Source organism: Pelobates fuscus, chromosome 7 (assembly GCF_036172605.1).
Source record: "Pelobates fuscus isolate aPelFus1 chromosome 7, aPelFus1.pri, whole genome shotgun sequence".
NCBI lineage: Eukaryota > Metazoa > Chordata > Amphibia > Anura > Pelobatidae > Pelobates > Pelobates fuscus.
Window position 1 is genome coordinate 141,177,098 of NC_086323.1, and position 21,773 is coordinate 141,198,870.

General features: G+C 38.4%; 1 protein-coding gene across 1 annotated transcript in view; it reads left to right on the forward strand.

The window, feature by feature from the left end:
• Nucleotides 1-21,773, forward strand: part of KLHDC8B (kelch domain containing 8B) — a 173,807-nt gene that overhangs the window by 44,881 nt on the left and 107,153 nt on the right. Inside the window, exon 2 of the mRNA XM_063426719.1 lies at nucleotides 14,718-15,434. Coding sequence (XP_063282789.1) covers nucleotides 15,044-15,434 — 391 coding nt within the window. The 5' untranslated portion in view covers nucleotides 14,718-15,043. The remainder of the gene's footprint in view (nucleotides 1-14,717; nucleotides 15,435-21,773) is intronic.

Sequence of the window (21,773 nt, forward strand, 5' to 3'; positions counted from 1 at the left end):
TAATACACTTACACCGTTCCTGGCTCTGGTGCCGTCAGAAATAGGATTCTAAAGAACCAACCTAGGACCACTAGACAGAGAACCAAAATAAGGTGTGTTTCCAAAATTCAGGATTGTTGACAGGTATGCAGTCTGCCAAGGTCAAACTGAGCCTCACTGCGGACTGATAAGTGAATATTCACAATCCCCCACTTTGAGAAGAATTGGATTGGATGTACAAGAAACTATCCCAAACAAGTCACAGTCAATTATTGGAACACTCCAAGCACTATAACCACTACGACTCTCTGTTATGGTTATAGTGCTAGGAGCTCCTTGATATTCGTTGCATGATAGTGAAGGTAGAAGAAGCAGCATCCAACAGATCCATTTAAGAAGTCGAACCATTTGAAAATAGTTTGACTTCTTAAAATGGGGGGAGGGGGGTTGGCAGGCCACTCCTGGTACCATAGCACTATAACCTGCTGTAGTGGTTATAGTACTTGGAGAATGCCTTGAAATTGAATAACTGAGTAAGTAGATGCTTTGTAAAATGTTTGGGAATGCATGTGGCAAACCTAACAAAATGACAAACAGATGTGATGCAGTTCTGAGTGCGTAAAAGCAAACTGGCATAAAAAAGAAAGAAAAGACTCCATAAGGCAATATAACGGAAAGTTTCATTAACAACAGGTTTTCAGAATAATGCATAGTAGGAAGCACTTTAGAAATGTTCATAATGGACTTAAAATTATCTTTTCCCAATATGTGTAGTTATATAGACTCATTTACCGTCGGCAGCATGTTTTCAAATGGCTGTTGAATACAATAGAACAGTGGGCTTCATCCTTGTCCTCACTGCTTCTCGAGACGAGCGTCTATCCAGCTGTTTACTGACGGCAAGCACTTGGTGGGGGCTCCATGATCTCTAATTCTTCATTTATATTTTATAGACTTCTCTTGTAAATAATATATCTCAGGGCTTTTAAGCTGTTAGAGCTTCTAATTTGGAGTTACTCAAAACAAATGAGATGGAAGATTCTTACAATGGCCAATTATCTATGATTTATATAGGTGCCCTATCACAGCAAAGTGCTGGGCCCAATCCTTCATGCAGGACTCCTATCAAAACCGACTCTTGACTACAGACGGTTGAGAGTGATGGGTGTTTTTGGCTAATTGTAACTCTATCACTGCACAAGTCAGCCAACACTGGTTCTTTATACTTTTGAAGTGAGACATTGCACGTATATGATCTAACTAAAACATTTTACTTTAAGGGACACTCAGGGCCGGAGCAAGGATTTCTGCCGCCCTAGGCAAAGATCCATTTTGCCGCCCCTCATGTCACTCACTCACTGACAGACACACACGCTGACACACATACACTCACTCACTGACACACACACAGAAACTCACTGACAGACACACACATACACTCACTCACTGACAGACAGACATGCACACACACACTCACTGACAGACACACACCCACACACACTCACTGACAGACACACACCCACACACTCCCTGACAGACATACACTCACTCAATGACACACACACACTCACTGACAGACATATACTCACTCACTGACACACACACACACACTCACTGACAGACATACACTCACTGACAGACACACACACAGACACTGACAGAAACTCACTCACTGACAGATATACACTCACTGACATACATACACTCACTGACATACATACACTCACTGACAGACACACAGACAGACACACACTCACAGACACTCACTCACTGTTTTGAATGCCTAGTTCGCCTAACGGTGACGCTGGCCCTGGGGACACTAATGTCACCAAAACAACTTGAGCTTAATGGAACAGTTTTGGTGTATAGATCATGTCTACTGCAGTCTCACTGCTCAATTCTCTGCCATTTAGGAGTTAATTTACTTTGTTTAAGCAGCCCTAGCCACACCTCTCTGCATGTGACTTACTTAACTTCCTAAACACTTTATGGAAAGAGTCATCTAATGTTTACATTACCCTTGTTGCAAATTCTGTTTCATTTAGAATTTCCCATCTCCTGCTCTGTTAATAGCTTGCTAGACCCTGCAAGAGCCGCCTGTATGCAATTAAAGTTCAATTTACAGAGTAGGAAACTTTTAAGGTACGTTTCATCTGACTGAAAGTGAAACCATTTTTTTTTTTTCATACAGGATGTGTTAGTCAAAGCTAGGGGATCTATGGCTAGTGCTGCGTACACAGAAATAAAGTGATTAAACTCCCAAATGACTGTGAATTTAGCAGTGAAACTTTAAAGGCATGATCTATACACAAAAACTGCTTCATTAAGATAAAGCTGTTTAGTTGCTAAGTGTCCCTTTAAAAGCAAACTATTGGTAAATTGGATCAATCATTCAAAAAGCAAAGAAAAAATAACTTTTCAATCAACATATTATATAAAATGAGAGGCAGCCCACAAGGCTAGGTAGACATTCCTGTATACCCAATGTTGTGAAAGACCTTCTAAATGAATGACTGTTGGTAAGTATGCATTTATTGTCCCATATATATTACCCAGCACATTTTTAAGTTGTCCCCACATATTGCCATACTAAATCTACCAGGTCTTGTCATGTTGCCCCTTAAAATGTTGTGATTGACACATAGTAACATACACACACAGATAAGGTACACTTAACAACTTTCCATTACTACTGAAAGTGCCCTGAGCCCACTCTTTTGTGATACTGACTTATAATAGCAGCAATTTGTACAAATCCCAAAACGGCTGTCAATCAGGCAGCCTAGCACAATAGATTCTAAGTTATACTTAATTTTTGTCCAAATTGTGAATACACTGCACACACAATAATACGATTCTCTCTCTTTCTTCCCTGAGTTGAGTCTCGGACTTTTCATACATTGTTCACACCCCTACCCACTCTCTCTTGAGCCGAGCTGTGAATAATCTGTTAGCAGCCACTGTTGATTGGAAGTGTGTATGGGGTTAAATAACCTATCCCATAAACATCTCTCAAAGACCAGAATAAGATGTTCTTTCACGCTGAGTATTTGTTTTATTTTTCATTTCTTTTTTTTTTTTGCATGTTTGAATGTCCTGTTATAATGAATATACATTAAAATACTAGGCCATTTTTGTGACACAAACTAAATACACCATTTGAATCAACCAAATCTATGTGAACCATATCATTATTTAGCATTTTGCTTAAAAGTGAACTGTTAAAATAATTATGTTTATGAGCTGAAAAATATTAGACAGAAGAGCATTAGAGGTTTCAGAGCATGTAAGAGCTAGTAATTGCCAAACTACATTTCAAGCGACAAGCTCTTGCAATAAGCTCCACACCGGGTTTTAAAGGACAAAATCATTTTAGCCTGACCTGAAAGTAGAACTGTCACCTCTAATATTTTTTCACAACATGGTAGCTAACTAAAAGTTATTACATTTTTTTACCAATGCTTTAATTTATTTTGTATGCCAGGCTGCAATGGCACAGGCTAAGGCATACAATGCAAATTAATTTAACCCCCATAATACCATACGGAAAAGTGAATGCTCTATAGAAGGGGTGTCTGAGTGTGCATATGTTCGTACAGCATTTCTCTGCAAATACCTGTGCTTGTATGACAACAACCTGATTATAGAAGCTCTGCTGAAGTTACTGTATATTTATTGTTATTTACTTACCTCCACTACAATACTCTCTCAGTAAAAATAACACTCTAACAGTGTTTTAGGCCTGAGTAAATGAGGAAGTGACATTTGCAGAGAAATCGTAACAAATAATTCGGAAGTGTTGACCCTCACAGATATTTGTGAAATCTGGGTCTCCTAGAAAAACCAAAACTAAATACTGGAGATGAAGACCACATACCACCATCAGCCCCGAGTGTCTCTCTGCATACTCCGAGTCTCAAAGAATAGATCGAAACTAAATACTGGGGGTGGAGACCACATACCACCACAAGCCCCGAGTGTCTCTCTGCATAATCCGAGTCTCAAAGAATAGCTCAAAACCAAATACTGGGGGTGGAAACCACTTACCAACACCAGCCCACTGCATACTTTGATTTGCTGCAGAAATTAAACTCTTTAAACGGAGAATTACAATTACAGGTCAATCAATTTCCTCAGATCCATTGGATCTTGCTATAGAAGATGACAAAAAAATAACAAAATAAAATCTCAAATTTGGCACCCTAAGGTTCATGAAATTCCTACTAACACTCCTCCCCCCCCCCCCCCACCCCCTTCCTAAAAACAATATTAAACAGAGATATAATAATGGCAAACAATGTACATGTAAGTAAAAAGAAAGGGGAAGGGAGAAGAAAAATAATAATAATGGGGTATGGGTTCATTCCTTAAATATATTAAATGACATTATCAAATTGTATATAACATAAAATGCAGAGTATAATAGAATCAAAATTAAACATAGTAGTCATCAGTATGTTGCAGGGCATGTGGGATTGTCTACAGGAGAAACTTTTTTGTAATACCTACATATGCTTTGCATCTGTTATATACACTTCTTTTATTTTGAATGATTCAGACAAACATATTCAATTTGATTTGAATATGAGTCATGTATTTTGGGTATTCCTGTAATAGCTTTGCAGTTCTGGTATTTTCACATGGCATACTATTTTAACGCCTTTCAGACCAAGAAGTAGGCAAAGACTTGACTTCACCGTGCCGACATATTATGGATCCAGAAATGGTTAATGCATACCAAAATCAATCATCCCTATTATCAGTTCTGTAGAACTTGGCAACAGATTTATGTTGTTTAAAGTACTTCATAGATAGATTCATTTAATCTTTCATTCTACATAAGGATTCCGTATTGTATAATAAGGAGAAGGCAAGCACATAAAAATATTGCCAATTTGAGTGTCTTTGTGGTATATGACACACGGTTCATGTTGAAATACCAGGAATGGAGGGGCGGGGCCTGACAGCCAAGATGGCCGGACGCACATTTTGAGAGCTCCTGCTACGAGGGGCAAAAGCGTGACAATATCGAGGAAACTAACGATGCAAGTGGCAAGCGGTACCAGGGAATGGACGCAGAACAACACTGCGAACACGACGGTACCAGCCCGGCGACGGAGCGCCGCAGACACACACAAGCTGCACTCGCGGCCTACTCCCGAGCGGGACCAGAGGCCAGAGAGAAACGGCCTCCACACTCACAGGCATAAGCAGAAGCCCGCTTCAGCCCTGCTGCCCCCCCCCCTGGACCGGCGGGGGTCATCCCGGTCCTCGCTGGGGACGACTACCCCCGCCTACTTTCCTGACCAAGCGGCGAAATCCCCAGGCACACGGGACCTACAAGGCCCAACTAAAATGGCGGCACGGACGAAGTCGATTACCAAGCATACACTTATAAAACCGCCCGAGCTCACGCTGGACTTTATCAACAAGATGAGTATGTACCTATGGGCGAAGCTCAAGCGACGGAGACAACCCTACAAGCAGGCAATGAGGGAGATGGTGGCATGGGTCCGCCCGACTACCCGGCGCGAAACGCACTGGAATCCTCCTAACACCTTCAGAGCACCCTCCAGATTAAAACGGAGTCTCAGCTCACAAAGGCGGGAAACAGCGCCGGGGTGCCCACACAACGACACTCAAGACTTCAAACGGTTAAGCGGGACCCGACCCACCTCACACTCACAGGTCCCAGAGACCAACAACCAGCGAAGCACAACCTGGCATGCAAATAAGCACCAAGCCAGCTGTGAAGCGGATCGAGCTGCACAGAAACTGAAAGCGGACAGAAGACACCGGCGAAGAGAGCCCTCAAGGCCCGCCAGGGAGAGATCCGGGATGGGGTACCCACTCAACCATAGAGGCAGAACCACCAGAACGGGCATTGGGTGAAGCAACCCGGACACGGACTCACTAAGGCCTGCGGCAAACTGCCCTGTTTGGACCGCAGAGACTGTCACGCCCCACAAGTTGGAGGCCCGAAGAACCACGGACTATAATGCAAGCCACACACCATGTTTTATAATACCAACCGTGAGCAATGTTTAATGTTTAGTCCATAGTAGACCCCTACTCGGGGAGCTCACTCACCTTACATAGCTCGCTACAAATAGGCACCACACACATACTTTCAATACTAACTCTGCCAACCGTTTAATGAATACAAACATACACCATTACATCCACACACTGACACACATACTTAGCCCGTAAAACAACCACTACACCAAATATGGATGGTACAATGTTTTCCTCAAATATTATTATTGTGACATAACATGTTCCTGTGCCACACCATGTATTTGTGATGCTTCCATTTACCAAGCATTGTATTGCTTTGCTCTCGCCTGCAATTGTGAACGTAACTTCTCTTCTAAAGAGGTTAACTCAGCCTATACCACACGTATAGTACATACTTATATATAACGACCTATATAAGCCAACACCACACAGATTGCATATTTCTTTTTCGGACGCCAAAATGTTTGAATTGTTATTATCCTATTAACCTCTTAATCCAGTAATTTTCAAGCCTGTTTAGTAAAACTCCTGCTTATAAACAACACATACATAGATCGCTTAGACAGGACCGCTAAATCTGTTTATGTTACAAAAAAAAATAATTGGTGCTGACCTTTCCTCATGCTGACCAACTGTTACTGAATGTCTGATTATATACTTGTCACTGCTGTTGGGGCATGACAAGCCCTCTTGTTATACCTTCATGCACTTCAAAAATAAAGAATTACAAAATGGGAAAAAAAAAAGAAATACCAGGAATGGTTGGGAAGAGATAAAGGAATTGCATGTAATAGGCCAAAATAGCTGAAATAGAAAAATTCACAGACTATATCAATTTCCAGCCCAGCTATATGAGCTTAAAACATGGAACAAAACCGGTTGCTTAGGGCCCTAAATTCAAGTGAGCTAATTTCTACACATTAATGTTGGATGGATAGAGATAGATAGAGAGAAAGAGAGAGAGATATAAACGCACATATTGTATATACTACATATTGTCCACTTTTGTATCACTTAACAAATTTAGGCCAAATGTATTTCTGTTCTGAAGGAAATGACCATGTGTAGTTTTATACAATTGGCTTCCAGACTCTTATAAACAGCAGCTATAAAATCTTAATCACAGGTATATGTTGAACACTCCGTATAAAAAGTATTTTAAACCTTTCAGGCCTCACAGTGTGTCAGACTAGTTATACTGACAAGAGATTTGCCTAACTTTGGTCCTGAATTAGTTAAATCAAACGGGATTTGTACAGAGGTAAAAAAAAATACAAAGAAAAAAGCCCAATATGAATTGTTTGAGCCTTAATCCATAACTATATCAAATAGGTTTCCCATGAAAATGTAATAAATTAGAGCTTATTGATAGTTTGTTCTCAAACTCCACTTACCGTCCCTTGCGTCGTGCAGACCGTAGCCAGACGATTTGCTTCAGTTCACGCACCTTGGATCCAATAATACCTTTTTCCGAGTCCCAAGGCAGACTGATAGCAGGTAGATCATAGGACGACAGTCGCTCAGAAGCAAGGCAGGTACTGAATTATTCATCAAGAAAACAGGACCAGAGACGCTCAGACATTTGTGTCATTTAAATTATGTACCATGAAAACAATTTAGACTAAACGTCTCAGCAACAAATATGAGAATCGTTAGCTCCCTTGTGCAAGTTACACGTGAAATTGAATTAGGCAATTATAGAGCATGGCATTTAATTTAATACAACTCCACCAAAAGGATTGAAGGAGATGGGCGGACAGTGACTGATGGTTTGGGGAGAAGAGGGTAATGCTGAGAGTTCGATAGCTTTCTAGTGGCAAGTGTCACATTGAGTGTAAATGGGGTATTCTATTTGTTTGAGAACCTTGAAGCGTCAGGATTGATTTACTCAATGGCCTGGAAATAATATACACAAAAAGGTTCAGCAGCTGTGTGGTGACATTAATTGAGATCATATTATACTTGACAGGGTAATTGTTTTAGTTATTTTTTTTAAAAAGGAAAAAGCATCTTCAATAAACAGATAACGCAGTAAGAGAAAGAAAAAACATTTTTAATAAAGAAATCACACTTTAATCTTTTATACATTGTGTAAACAAATGCACAGACAGTCATTGTTCAATACAGAAATAAAGTTTGAATTATTTTATTAAGGAGGGTCCAAGGACATGACACTGGTTGGTATTGATAGGAGGGGGCTGGGATACAGTAGGGGGGAGCCTCAGTGACCCATGATAGAATATGCATCTGAAAAGGCGCTGTAAAAGCCTACCTGACAGAAGCCCAACCAATCAGGACTGCCGACTGTGCAGAGACCTTGTTCAGCATAAGCACATTTAATAAGTACTTGCAAAGTTTTCATTTCTAGGACCTGAGACAAGGGTCCAATATCTGGACTTCACATTGGGTCCAGGCTATTTGGAAGTATGGAATTACTGTATTTCAATTTATCTTGCGCTACTGATAAACTTATTTCAATAGTACTAATTTTACCTATGTTGGAAGAATGGTAGACACGGTTGACTTTGACAAGTGTAGAATTAATGACCCATGTTCTAACTTTTAAATATAGCAGCATCAATATTTTTTTTTCTGTCAAACGTATATCCTTGGTGCACTCATTAAACTTTTTTAAAAGTCTTTGCTACATTCGTTTTAAATGTTTTATTAATTAAAATTATAGAAATAAAAAATAGATAAATAATAAGATACTCAATGAAAAGGGATCTTGAGCAGCCTGGAACTTTCTAGCATCAGTTTTGTTACCTTTCTTCATCTCTTTCATGGAAACACAGACCTTCTGTAACTTTTCACTGATGATAGGTTTGGCAGCAAGAAGATGTTGTACAACACAACAGGTCAACTAAGGTTACATTGACACCAAGTAGCATGGAATGTTCCTACTGACATGCTCCTTTAACCCCTTCAGGACCGCCGACGGTTCAGGACCGTCATCGGTAAAACGTGCGTTTGGACCGCTGACGGTCCTGAACCGTCATAGCAAAAAACGGGCTGCGGGAAGCGCTCAAAGATCGCTCCTGCCGGTATAACCCTGTAACTATCTGCCAGACATCCCAGGAAGATAGTAACAGTCAATTGCGGCGTGTGAGCGATCCACGATCGCTCACAATTGGCTGCTGTCAAAGTGGGTGTTGATTGCAACCTTTATGTGGATAATTTTTATAGTAGTGTCCGTCTGTTTAAAACACTTTATGGTTTACAGACACTGGCCTGCGGCACTGCCAGAAAAAATTCCAAAGACGTTCCACGATCTCTCATAGAGGCAAAATAAAAAAAAAAAGGTGAATGTAAAGCACTTCGCAAAGCTGAAGTGCTGCACTAAAATTTAGGGACAGGAAGGATGTCAACATGCTAACCACCATCCATGACGAACGCATGTCAGACGTCTCTGTCCGGGGCAGAGTAGAGTCCAAACCGGTTTGCATCAGGGCGTATAATAAGTACATGGGGGGTGTTGATTTGACTGATCAGCTGTTTTATGAAAAACCAAAGCATGGTATAAAAAGGTGGCTATCTATCTGATGCAAATAGCAACCCACAACTCATTTTTGCTTTTTTTTAAAAAAATAATCCAGGGAAAACCACCTTTCTCCAATTTCAGTTGAAACTAATTTCTTTAACAATTTCTGGAGATGGACAAGTTCCAACAACGGTGCAAGCTGAGTCCAGACATTTTATTTTTAAGTTACCGCCAACTGCTAGAAACCCCCCCCCCCCCCAGAATCTTTGCCGGGTTTGTTTTAAAAACGGGAAAAGGACAGACACCCCTTTTCACTGTCCTGATTGCCCTTCAAAACCAGGACTGTGTGTAGGAACATGTTGCAAGCTGTACCACACAGAACAGTTGTAAGAAGTGTTCCTGAATTTTTATTTTATTTTTTTGTTTCTTTGGAAAGCAGCCATTTTTTGTTAGTCACTTTCCTTCCCCCAAATCTCCATTCTATTTGCAGGAGTCAGTTTAAAGATTGCTGCTAAATGTACATTTGCTACCTGCACATTTGGAATAACAAGTTTTCTGGCAGTAACACATAACCAGCTGGCCAAAACCAGATGACGTGTGCATAAAAACCAGAATAAAAAAATTACCACTACACTTTCTCTGTTTTTTGGGGGGGCAAAATGGTTGGGGGAAAGAAGTCAAAACACCCCATCCTCTATAACCTTTGATGTCTACTTTATAAAAATATATACTATATATACTTTCATGATGGTAACATTAACTGGGGGGGTGCAAAAATATGTCAAACTGAAGATAGACCAAGCATACCTATACTCAATAAATGATGTTAAGTAATAATTAAACCTATGCTCAAATTCATAGTATTTATTGAAAAGCTTATAAGAATAATTCATAAAGTTAATGGTATTTCATCAAAGTAACACATAATTCATCTTATATACACCAACTATGTACAAATATCTATCTAGACACAGTATCCTCCTATGTGCAATGAATAGTTCAATAAGCGTAAAAAAATGGAAATAATGAAACGAATGAAAAAAAGAAAAAATGAAAAAATATATTTGAAAAAATGTAGAAAATATATATTGAAAAAAATGAGAAAAAGAGAAAAAAAGGAAAAATGAAAAAATGAAAAAATATGAAACAAAATACAAAAAATGAGAGAAATGGAAAAAATGAAAAAAATACAGAATGCTAAAGTCCTGATAAATAAAAGTCCAGTATATAGTGCACTATATGTTTGCCCACTATCTGTGGGTTGGTCTCACCAATGTCGTCTACTTCTTTATGTTGTATCCTGTAGGAAGATGCTGTAGTCTGTGAGAGATGGTCTGAATGGAAGGGATGGAACGAATTCCTGATAGTAGGAAAAGTGATCGCCACCCTGTGTCCGCTGGTGGCTGATCTAACCTGTTGTGATGAATGTAGTCAATCAGCAGTATAAGGCTCTGTTAGAAACTAATTGAAGTCACTCGTAGGGCTTTCCTTGTGAATGGGCACTGGGGCCATCGAAGGGACGCATATGTCCCGAGCGCGCAGCCCATGCCCATTCACAAGGAAAGCCCTACGAGTGACTTCAATTCGTTTCTAACAGAGCCTTATACTGCTGATTGACTACATTCATCACAACAGGTTAGATCAGCCACCAGCGGACACAGGGTGGCGATCACTTTTCCTACTATCAGGAATTCGTTCCATCCCTTCCATTCAGACCATCTCTCACAGACTACAGCATCTTCCTACAGGATACAACATAAAGAAGTAGACGACATTGGTGAGACCAACCCACAGATAGTGGGCAAACATATAGTGCACTATATACTGGACTTTTATTTATCAGGACTTTAGCATTCTGTATTTTTTTCATTTTTTCCATTTCTCTCATTTTTTGTATTTTGTTTCATATTTTTTCATTTTTTCATTTTTCCTTTTTTTCTTTTTTTCTCTTTTTCTCATTTTTTTCAATATATATTTTCTACATTTTTTCAAATATATTTTTTCATTTTTTCTTTTTTTCATTCGTTTCATTATTTCCATTTTTTTACGCTTATTGAACTATTCATTGCACATAGGAGGATACTGTGTCTAGATAGATATTTGTACATAGTTGGTGTATATAAGATGAATTATGTGTTACTTTGATGAAATACCATTAACTTTATGAATTATTCTTATAAGCTTTTCAATAAATACTATGAATTTGAGCATAGGTTTAATTATTACTTAACATCATTTATTGAGTGCGGTATTCATATTTTTGTATGATATTGATTGGAGGTTGTTTGTGGGGTTATACCTCGAATACCGGCACCTAACACTTAATTGAGTGCCAGCACACATTGTGTTTTTTCAAGCATACCTGTATATCAAGTTGAAAAACTGACATGTACAAGTTCTGATTGTTGCCTTTTGGCCCCCAAACAACCCAGCAACCCTATACATGGGGGAGGGGGGGTGTATCACTGTACTCGGGAGATGTTGCTGAACATATTGGGGTGTTGTTTGGCAGTGACACATAACTGGATCTGTTAATTCATGCCTAAAGTACAATGTGTGTGACAAAGAAACAAAAAAAGATTACTACCCAAAAGTTTGACAAAGGCTGGTGATAGAATTCAGTGCATGAAAAGTGTTAAAATACCACCATTTAAAATACCCTGGGTTGTCTACTTTTCAAAAATATATGGTTTGATGGGGGTAAAATACATTGGCTCAAATGGGACATGGGCGCAGGTTGATTACATGTCAAAATTCCAAGTTGGGAAACTGATAAGCGCACCTGCCAAATGTGGCCTTTTAGCCCCCAAACAACCTGACACACCTATACATGGGGGGTATCCCTGTACTCGAGAGATGTTGCTGAACACATAATGGGGTTTTGTTTGGCAGTGACACATAACATGATCTGTTAATTCATGCCTGAAGTACAATGTGTGTGAAAAAAACAGAAAATAATTTACTACCTCAATGTTTAACAAAGCCTGGTGGTAGAATTAGTGCAGGGAAAGTGTTAAAATACCACCATGTGAAATACCCTAGGGTGTCTACTTTTCAAAAATATATGGTTTGATGGGGGTAAAATACATTGGCCGGCTTAAAAAATGTCCCAAATAGGACATGCATGCAGGTTGACTACATGTCAAAATTCCAAGCAGGGAAACTGATATGCGCACCTGCCAAATGTGGCCTTTTAGCCCCCCAACAACCCGACACACCTATACATGGGGGTTATCCCTGTACTCGGGAGATGTTGCTGAACACATATCGGGGTGTTTGGCAGTGACACCTAACAGAATCTGTGAATTTATATCTGAATTGCAATGTATGTGAAAAAAAATAAAAAACACCTATGCAAAGTTTGGCAAAGGCTTGTGGTAAAATGGCTGCATAGAAAGTATCAAAATATTCTTAGATGAATACCCTGGGTTATCTAGTTTAAGAAAAATATATACATGTGGGGTGTTTTTTGGAGATGTGTGACATAACAGTGTTACAATGTCACTATTGATACATTTGAAAAATTTACATTTTGAAACAGCAATTTCCTACTTGTACTTATAGCCCTATAACTTGCAAATAAAAGCAAAAAAAAAATGTAAACATTGGGTGTTTTTAAACTCAGGACAACATTTTGAATCTATTTAGCAGTTTGTTTCATTCGATTTTGTAGATCAGTAAAAGATTTTTTTAAGTAGAAGTCAAAAAACATGTTTTTCTTTTTAATTTTTCACCATATTTTATTATTTTTTAAAAAAATTAAATTATATGACATGATAAAAATAATGGTATGTAAAGAAAGCCCTTTTTGTCCTGAAAAAAACAATATATAATTTGTATCGGAACAGTAAATGAGAGAGCGGAAAATTACAGCTAAACACAAACACCACAAAAGTGTTAAAATAGCTCTGGTCCTTAACGTACAAACATCGCAAAAACAGTCCGGTCCTGAAGGGGTTAAAAAAAAATCACAAAATTACTCTTCATACCTAGCTCCTTTATATCTGACACATAGATATCATAATAACTAAGAAAACAGAGTGGAACCAACAAAAGAACTTGCAAAAAATATATATTACGCAGCAAAACGCACCTGTATCTCAGTAAAGGCATGAAGGTTGTGTCTGAAATTAGCTGGATTGTTGGACTCCTCCTACATTCATCCCTGGTGAAGTGTCAGTAGGCATGAAACGTGTCAACGATGGTGCTTCTGCTGCCCCCTCCCCCCCTATGTCCTGGCCAAATGTCTACTCTATTTGAATAAAGGTAATTTAATCTTATGTTCGGAGCAAGGTATTTTATTCCTTCCAAATTGAGGAAATCCGGCAATCCAGCTAATTTCACGTAAAAACTCTGCAGTTTTATTTAATTTTTAACAACACTGAAGCCATTTTAAAAATGAATAGATGCTTAAGGAAGGCTGGCAAAATGCATTCTACTCATAAAGTTTTATTTTTTTTGTGTGTGTGTGTTTTTTTTTGTTTTGGTTTTTAATGTAGCTTGGTGCTCACCTTATTTCCTCTTGGTGACATCATCAGAATTGCTGATTTTTGTAAGAAGATGCCTGGCTGGTAGGACATACACCCAAGCAGTTTTAGAAAAAGTGCTGCACTTCTCAACGTATGAAATGGTTAAATAGTATTTTATGTTCTGACCTAATATAGAATTGTCACAAGCAAAAATGTGACATTTAATATCTTATTACTACTATTATGAATGATTTAATTCAAGACTAACAACAGATTTCTATCAAATTATATGAATGATGCCCCATGTGTTTGGCAATTTCTAAAGTAAATTCTTAAATTTATAGGTTTTCCTGCAAGCAGACAACTTGCCTTTTAGTAGACTGCAGTCTAGTGATGAGTCAGTTAGTGTTACTGGGAAATTGCATATATATCATTGTGTTCTCATAATAAAGACATCTCCTACAGTTTTGAAAGTTTATGCAGAAGCACTGTAAAATACAGCTGCCTTTTACAGTCTGCTAAAAAAGCAGAACTCATGCAAGTCGTCGTATTTACTATAATAAACAAGAAGGAATATTGTCCCTAGAATCAATGACTATTTGTAATAAGCCAGCAATTATTCCATAGTCTGTGCTAAAGACTGTACACTTGAGCTACGTTAATTGATGCCATCTGTGTCCTTTTTGTCTTCCTACGATGATAATTATGGCTCTGAATAAGTCTGATGGTCTTTACTTGTTGCACTATTCTCTATCTTGTGTCTCCAGAGAGAAGGTCAGCTGACTAGAGCAGATGTTTAGCCACCTGCGTGACATCTCGGCCAAGCTTGAATACCAATGAAGGCACGTGAAGCACAGGATGTATCCGTCACTGCACATTTGCAATTCTTTGAGATTGATGCTTCCTAAGGATTGAGAAGGACGCAGAAAATGGAGTATCATAATGTACCCGAGGTAACAGGGCATCCACATGCTCCATTGGGTTCTGGTTAAGTAAACCAGATGTTGAGGACCAGTCTTTTCTCATTTGGAACCACAACTGGTCATAAAAGGGTATTTTATCCTTTGGTGGAACTTCTTTTTTCCAATATACAATGCCGGTTTCTATCATGGCCTCCAGTGGCGTCACATCACTTTATTGGGAGATATTCCCTCCGATGCCCACCTGTCGTGTATATTGCACGCCAGCCTACCAGGATGATCACCTATTTGTGATTGGAGGGTGTAGCAAAATGGGTGTGCCGTTGGACACAGTGGAAATGTTGGATGTGGTTTCGCAGACATGGGCAGTTCTGCCATCCCTTCCCACGGCACGGGCGGGTACTGCTGCAGTCACTTTGGGGAAGCAGGTCCTGGTGTTCGGTGGCATGAATTCTGAGCAATGTCCATTGGCATCTGTGGAAATATACCATACAGATGAGGGAAAATGGGAGAAGAAGGCTCCACTGTGCCAGCCATCAATGGGCATTAGTGCCATTGAGAAAGGTAGGTTTCTTGCTATATTTGTGATTGTTACCGACCATTCTCCTTTACTCATAGCTAAATTAATTTACCATTTGTACTTTGCCTTGAATCCTGTGTAATGAATGCAGAACATTTTTAATCCCTTTATCAAAAGCTTGCTCTTTCATAACACATTTTATGCCAACACTCTTGAAAAAAAGGCACTGAGGACTGTACGAATTTACATATTTTGAATGCCATTCTGGGAGAGTTTTAGTGACGTCGTATTTCAGAATTGAAAAAATATTCAAATATATTAAAATATCTAGACTGAAATCTAGTTTGACCAGGGTCCTCATCAACCTATTGTACATGTAAAATTTTGTAATTGTCTTATATATTGTTAAATTTCCTCCCTTTTATAATATTGTAAAGCGCTACAGAATAAGTTGGTGATATATAAATGCCAAAACAAATTATAAATATATATGCCAGTCACTCCAGCATGTGTATGATAGCCGCCATAACACATATAGCAGCCACATTTAAAGCACCAACATATTCTGCTGTTCAGTAAATGGGGCATACACAATATGAGTAGATAGTAGAATTACAAGTTGAGACACATCAAAACTTAGGTAAGGATGGCTCACTGTCTTACAGAGCATATTTTCACACAGAGAAAAAATAATGAGAAGGGCAAGACTGCAGCAGTACGTTCAGAACTTTTTGTTCCTTCTTAGACATAGTGTAAAAATCCATATCGATACGTTATCATACAAGACACTCTTTTTTAGGTATGGTAAGATCTGGCACGCTATTGGCCAACATCTTCTTTGGGTAATTAATGTGTCATTTTACTCTGTCTATTCCGGATGACCTCAACATTTTTATTTCAGTGATGCCTTTAAGACACACTATGATAATAACCATAAGATAACAAAACATAATATCTTATAAATTGAAAGCTATGGCCCTAACAACTTTGTAAAGTATTATATATTATAGGGACACTGTAACCACTACAAGGTAAAGCAGGGGTTATGTTGTTAAAGGACCACTCCATATACATAAAGCACTTTTGCTTGCTTAAAGGGACACTATAGTCACCAGAACAACTACCGCTTAATGTAGTTGTTCTGGTGAGTATAATCATTGCCTTCAGGCATTTCTATGCAAATACTGCCTTTTCAGAGAAAAAGCAGTGTTTACATTGCCCCTAGGAACACCTCCTTAGATGGCCACTGGAGGTGCTTCCTGGCTCAGTGCTGCACAGTAGGCAGCAGTGCCATTCAGCGTCTCCACTCTCTGCATGGGGATGCTGACGTTTCCTCATAGAGATGCATTGATTCAATGCATCTCTATGAGGAGATGCTGATTGGCCAAAACTGTGTTTGGCCCCGCCCCCTTGCCGATTTCAGCCAATCCAATGCTTTCCCCAGGGGAAAGCATTGGATTGGCTAAAAATCTGCAATTCTATTGATGTTACCAAGGGGGCAGAGCTTGCACCCGCTGGAAATAACATTAGTTTTAACTCCTTAAGACCGGAGGGCGTACAATTACGTCCTTTTTTAAGCGGCTCTAAACGCCGCCGGGCGTAATTGTACGCCCTCCGTTTTTTTTTTTTACTTACCTGGTCGCCGGCGATCCCACGCCGGCGATCGCGGTTGGGGGGACTCCCAGCGGTTGGGGGGACTTCCGCCCTCTTCAGCCCCCCCCCCCCCCGGCCATGTGAGAGTGAGGTCCTTGCGAGGACCTCACAATCACATGGCCGGGATAGCTGGCTGCAGCAATGCCAGCAGGGGGACTAACTGTAATGTATGAAGAAGAAAAAATGCACACAAAAAAAATATATATATATACACAAGTACACCTAACCAACTCAATGGTAGGAATATGCAGAGGTACTTAACTGCGTATAAGATGAATACAGCTTCCCAAGAGGTTTGATCCATTTTTGTTCATACACACGGACTAACTGTAATGACAGTTAGTCCCCCTGCTGGCTGGAAATCAAATTAAAATAAATTAAATAAGTGTAAAAAAAAAATATATATATATATACTTAGATCATATATATATATATATATATTTATATATATATATATATGATCTAAGTATATATATACACATATACATACACACACATACACTGTCTAGATGTATTTTACTATTAATATATATATAATTATATATATATATATATATTAATATCAAATTACATGTAGACTGATACTGATTAAATATATATATAATTATTGTTATATATATATTTATATATAATATAAAAAAATATGTAAATACGTAAAAAAATTAAATAAAAAAAATAATAAAAAATAAATAATTAAAAAATATATAGATGTGTGTTATTTCGTTCTAACTGTATTGTGATATTAATATATATATATTTATATCAAAATACACGTAGAACGAAATAATATATATATCTATATACATAAATATATACGTATATATCACTATATATATACCTATATATAAATAAAAATATTAAAAAAAATTATATATATATATACACATATATTAATTCTACACATATATTTATGTAATATTTTTACATAATTAGGTATCCTAATTAATTACAATTAGCGGGACCTGCCTGACAACCCATGCCGAAAGTATAGGGAATTTAATTTGTTAGCACTATATTTAACCCTATAACTTTCCAAGACACCATAAAACCTGTACATAGGGGGTACTGTTTTACTCGGGAGACTTCGCTGAACACAAATATTAGTGTTTCAAAACAGTAAAATGTATTACAACGATGATATCGCCAGTAAAAGTGAAGTTTTTTGCATTTTTCACGCACAAACAGCACTTACACGGACGATATTATTGCTGCAATACTGTTTTACTGTTTTGAAACACAAATATTTGTGTTCAGCAAAGTCTCCCAAGTACAACAGTACCCCTCATGTACAGGTTTTATGACTTTTTCAAAAGTTACAGCGTCAAATATAAGGCTTGTGTTTCGTTTTTTTCACATTAAAATTCGCCAGATTGCTTACGTTGCCTTTGTGACCCTATGGTAGCCCAAGAATGAAAATTACCCCTATGATGGCATACCATTTGCAATAGTAGACAACCCAAGGTATTGCAAATGGGGTATGTCCAGTCTTTTTTAGTAGCCACTTAGTCACAAACACTGGGCAAAATTGGCGTTTTTTGCATTTTCACACACAAACAAATACCAACGCTAACTTTGGCCAGTGTTTGTGACCAAATGGCTACTAAAAAAGACTGGACATACCCCATTTGCAATACCTTGGGTTGTCTACTATTGCAAATAGTATGCCATTATGGGTGTAAATTTATTTCCTGGGCTACTATTCAGTCCCAAAGGCAACGTAACCAATCTGGCGGGGTAAGCCACATAGATGGTGGGTTAAACACTATAGGGTCAGGAATATATGTTTGTGTTCCTAACCCTATAGTGATCCTTTAATATGTTTGGAGTCTGACATATTTGTCACAATTTATAAAAGTTCTGATTTCAGTAGAAATCAACAATTTCTTTTTTTATAAATAAAGGTAAGAACACCTCACTAGCTGTCAATGCGACAGCTAGGCAGATTTTCTTCTGCATCGTTAGCTCCACACAGCTACCAGCAGCGGTAGGCACTCTGGGCTATCATGCACATTCTTTCCATCCTTCTCAATCAGCTGTACTACAGGTCATCGAAAAGCCCAGGAAGAGCACAGATGTCCTCACGTTCTCGATGAGACGCCTATGGTTGCAATATTCCCTGGCGCGCAAAGGCTGCAGACAGATATACCCCCAAAGGGCAAAAAGGCAAAAGTAAACGCATGCATGTTTTCATTGGGGATAGATTTACTAAATAGTGAAATTTATTTATCTATTTTATCCAATGGAGTTTTCCTTTAATAGTCTCTGGGTGTCCTCCCCTGGATTTTTGTCAAACCATTTAGGAGCAGCTTGACAAACACCAGGACACTTCCCTGTGCGCTCCTTCTCCTCAGCTGCATTGACAAAGCACAATGTACACATCATCATTAGAAATGTTATGTTTGATCAACCTGAATGGTACTGACATTGCATAAATAGTCTACATTATCACAATTCTAATTATGAATGAGACTAAGTTGGGGGTCAGTCTGTAGGTGATGGGGAGATCCCTGGCTTTTATCTGACTACTCCTAAAAAGTTTAGTAGAAATCTAAAATCCGGGGGACAGCGCACAGATATTTTTAGCAACACAATCACTTAATTGAGCTGTAGTAGTTATATGTCAGTTAAAGTGTCAATTTAACATAGACTACAACTTACCAAAAGTTAATAGAACACTCAAAGCACCATAACCACTACAGCATGCAGTTGGTTTTATGGTTCCAGGAGTGCCAGGGTGCCCCTTAAAGTATGTAGTCAAATCACTAGCTAATGGTTTGACAATTTACCTGTGGTCCACGGGGAGCTGTAGTGGTAATGGTGCTTGTAGTGTTCCATTAATGTAATATATTTAGTAATAAAGTTTATTATATTGATACTTTACATTTCAACACATATGAGATTAAAACCTATTTACACATGCACACATATACCCCCCAAATGTGTTCCACTTTTTCTGATGTTCTGTAATTTCTGTTTCTTTGATTAAACACCTTATTTAAAAAGTTTGTAGCTGCAGATTGCTAATTATAACATTCCAAAACTGTCATTCACTAGTGAATCAATCTGAAACAAAGTACACCAAAAGATTTGAAACTAATTTAAAAATAAAATCAAATAAACAAGCCTGGGTTGTCTCCTTGGTAACAGATTTGATGGTTACCATGGAGCCCTGAGCACATACATTATACTGACCCTGGTATAATTATTCTGGGTATACACATCTTATTAACCTCTCAACAAAACAGAATGGGACCGTATTTAAAGCTTTGATTGCTTAAAGTGACAGCAGACTCCATTTATTTTTCTTTACAAGTGAAGCAAGTGATAATTAACCACTCAAGATCTTGATCACCCTATATAGATAAATCTACATAATTGCTTATTCAATAATTGTTGCCCCCTTGCCACTGGTAACCGATCCTTTAAACATTTTAAGGAAGCCATCTTTAGTGCATTTCTACAGATCCAACACTTCCTAAAAGTGCATGTTTTCCAAATAGTATAAAAGAGACAGTGAAGCAATGAACATAGAGTAAATTAAACTCAAGGGGGTTATTTTCTGACTCAGTGGTGCGTTTTTACTTGGCATTGTTTAGTGGTCTTTCCATTTGATTGCAGTAAAAATATTCAAAGTCCGTTTTTGTTTTAAATGTATTCTATTTAGGAAAGGGATATTCAACTTGATATACAAACAATGATAATGAGAGTGTATTAGGCAATACAGTAGTTTGGAATACTTGTACGGAGACTACCAGACTACAAATATGCAAGCAGTAATTGCAGACATTTGGACCTCAGCCTAATGGACAGAAATCAAACTGATTGATCACTTCCATTAAGTTTCTGGTCCGGGGACGGAGTGTTAAATTAGTGAATAGAATGTTGGACTGGGCTTAGGGAATCGGCGCTGAGGTCATGGGATTAGCTAATGATAGGGTAAATAGTTAGGGTAAGTAGGAGTTGGAGGAGTTAATTTTAGGATGAATTGTTATGGTGAAAGTGTGAAGAGCAATGTTACTGTGAATTTTTAGGTTTGGGAGTGAGGATGAGAAGTTAAGGTCAGTTGTCAGGATGTGAGACTTATTTGAGCAGTTAATGTTGGGGTATGCTGTGAAGGTGGATGAGTATTGTAAGAAGCTCATTAGGATGACAGGTCAAAGTTACCGTCATTTGTTAGGGTTGGGAAATAGGATAGTGACTTACAGTTAGGGTAAGCTGCTAGTGTGGCCGAATAGGATAAAGAGTTACATTTATGGTGAGTTGTTACAAGTGGGTAATGGGGTGATGGTAAAAGTTACAGTGAATAGTTTTGGTAGGGGAATGGGATTATGGGTTAGATTTACAGTGAGTTGTTAGGGTATGGGGATGAGATAATGGTTAAAGTTACAGTTAATTTTTAGGGTAGGAGAATGTGATGATGGTTAAAGTTACAGTGAATTTTTAGGGTAGGAGAATGGGATGATGGTTAAAGTTACAGTGAATTGTTAGGGTAGGAGAATGGGATTATCCGTTAGATTTACAGTGAATTGTTAGGGTAGGAGAATGGGATTATGGGTTAGACTTACAGTGAATTGTTAGGGTATGGGGATGGGATAATGGTTAAAGTTACAGTTAATTGTTAGGATAGGAGAATGTGATGATGGTTAAAGTTATAGTGAATTGTTAGGGTACAGGACTAGGATGATGGGTTAAGGTTACAGTGAATTGTATGATAGGGGAATGGGATGATG